The 1670-nt window shown below is 28.0% G+C and overlaps 1 protein-coding gene across 1 annotated transcript in view; it reads right to left on the reverse strand.

The window, feature by feature from the left end:
• Positions 1 to 1289: 1289 nt before the first annotated feature.
• Phum_PHUM113720 (coup transcription factor, putative) overlaps positions 1290 to 1670 on the reverse strand; it is a gene marked incomplete at both ends in the record, with an annotated part of 19152 nt that continues 18771 nt past the window's right edge. The window contains 2 exons of the mRNA XM_002424099.1: positions 1290 to 1310; positions 1347 to 1396. Coding sequence (XP_002424144.1) covers positions 1290 to 1310; positions 1347 to 1396 — 71 coding nt within the window. The remainder of the gene's footprint in view (positions 1311 to 1346; positions 1397 to 1670) is intronic.

Below are 1670 nucleotides of genomic sequence, written 5' to 3' on the forward strand. Positions count from 1 at the left end.
CAATAATATAATAATAATAATAATAATAATAATAATAATAATAATAATAATAATAATAATAATAATAATTTTAAGTTACGTAATTATAATTATAATAATAATAATGATATTGCAGTGAATATATTCGTTTAAAAGTGGGTGGGTGTGCGTGTGTGTGCGCGCGGGGGAGATTTAGACGAGTAGACTAAGTAATAATTATTATTTTTACACACGTGCTAATTAATTTGAATTTGCACGTGCGCGGTTGTGATAATAAAATCATGATAAAATGTACTATTTAAATTTTTTTTTTAAATAAACAGACAAACAAACAAACAAACGAAAGAAGAAACGAAGAAACGAATGATATTGCGAAATTTAAAAGTAGAAATTTTTTTATCAATCTCTTTATTATTATTATTATAATTAGTTATATTTTCTTTTTCGACGAATATATAAACAATTAAAAAAATAAAAATGTTTAAATAAATAAATAATAATAATAATAATAAAACAAAATGGGGCCGCGATTGGAAAAAAAAAAAGAAAAAAGAAAAAAAAACAAAAACGTGATAAAATTATGGAAATATTCGAGAAAAAAAAAAAAAAAATTGCCAACCTGAATGTTCGTTCAAATGCTAATAGTAAGGTCGTGACATGTTATGTTGCCCTTTCCGCGCGTGTATACCTCCCCCTTCCCCCTTCTCTCTCCTCAAACCGTGCCTCATCATCTTACAAACAAAAAAAAAGCTTTCTAAAGATATATTCCTCCCACACACACGACCGTACCGTTGAATTTTTTTTTTTTCTAATAATCATTATTGTCATTGCTTATTTTTCCATTATTATTATCATTATTATTTTTATGAGTTTCACTCGTTTCTCCATACCTTAAAAAAATAATAAAACTTCCTTCTTCATTCTTCCATATTTTTAATTAATTAATTAATTAGTTTTTTTATTCTTGTTACGAAATCAGTAATTAATTACTTATCCCTTACGGTAATAAAACAAGTGTGGCGGCCGCGGCGTCGACGACGACGACGACGTGATTTCCTTGAATTTTTTTTTTTATAACGGATTTTATAAAAAAAATTAAGCAATTAAATTTTTTGTAAAATTTTTGATTACATATTTACCTACTTCGTACGTACTCCCGCCCCCTTCCCTCCCTTCCTACCTTCAAAGAAGAGGTTAAAGGTCAAAAATCAACGATTTTTTTTTTTTTTTTGAAAGATGCATCTTTATTTTTACACACCATTCTAATAATTAAAAAGGTAAGCGTGTTAAATGACCCTCAGCAACAGGATTCAAATTTTACTAGTCAAGGTCTGTCCAAAAAAAAAAATTATTATTATTATTATTACTTGACCTCGAGTCAATAAATGACCGATCGATCGATCGATAAACCGGTGATCTAAATGATCATTATTATTATCCGTTAATAAATAAATAAATAAATTTTTTAAATTAATTAATTAATTAAATTTGTCGAATCGTAACCGGTTATCCATCCAAACAAAAAAAAAAAAAAAGAAATTTTTATTACTTCCCGCCCCGGGGATGGGGGGGCGGGAGGACCGGGTGGTACATCCACGAACTAACCAGGATTTTAAATTGACACGAGTATAAACTTTCACAATCCAATTTGAATTCACACGGTTTTAGCAAATTAATAAATAAATTTTCAA

Source organism: Pediculus humanus, genomic scaffold (genome assembly GCF_000006295.1).
Source record: "Pediculus humanus corporis 1103172107460 genomic scaffold, whole genome shotgun sequence".
NCBI classification, from domain to species: domain Eukaryota; kingdom Metazoa; phylum Arthropoda; class Insecta; order Psocodea; family Pediculidae; genus Pediculus; species Pediculus humanus.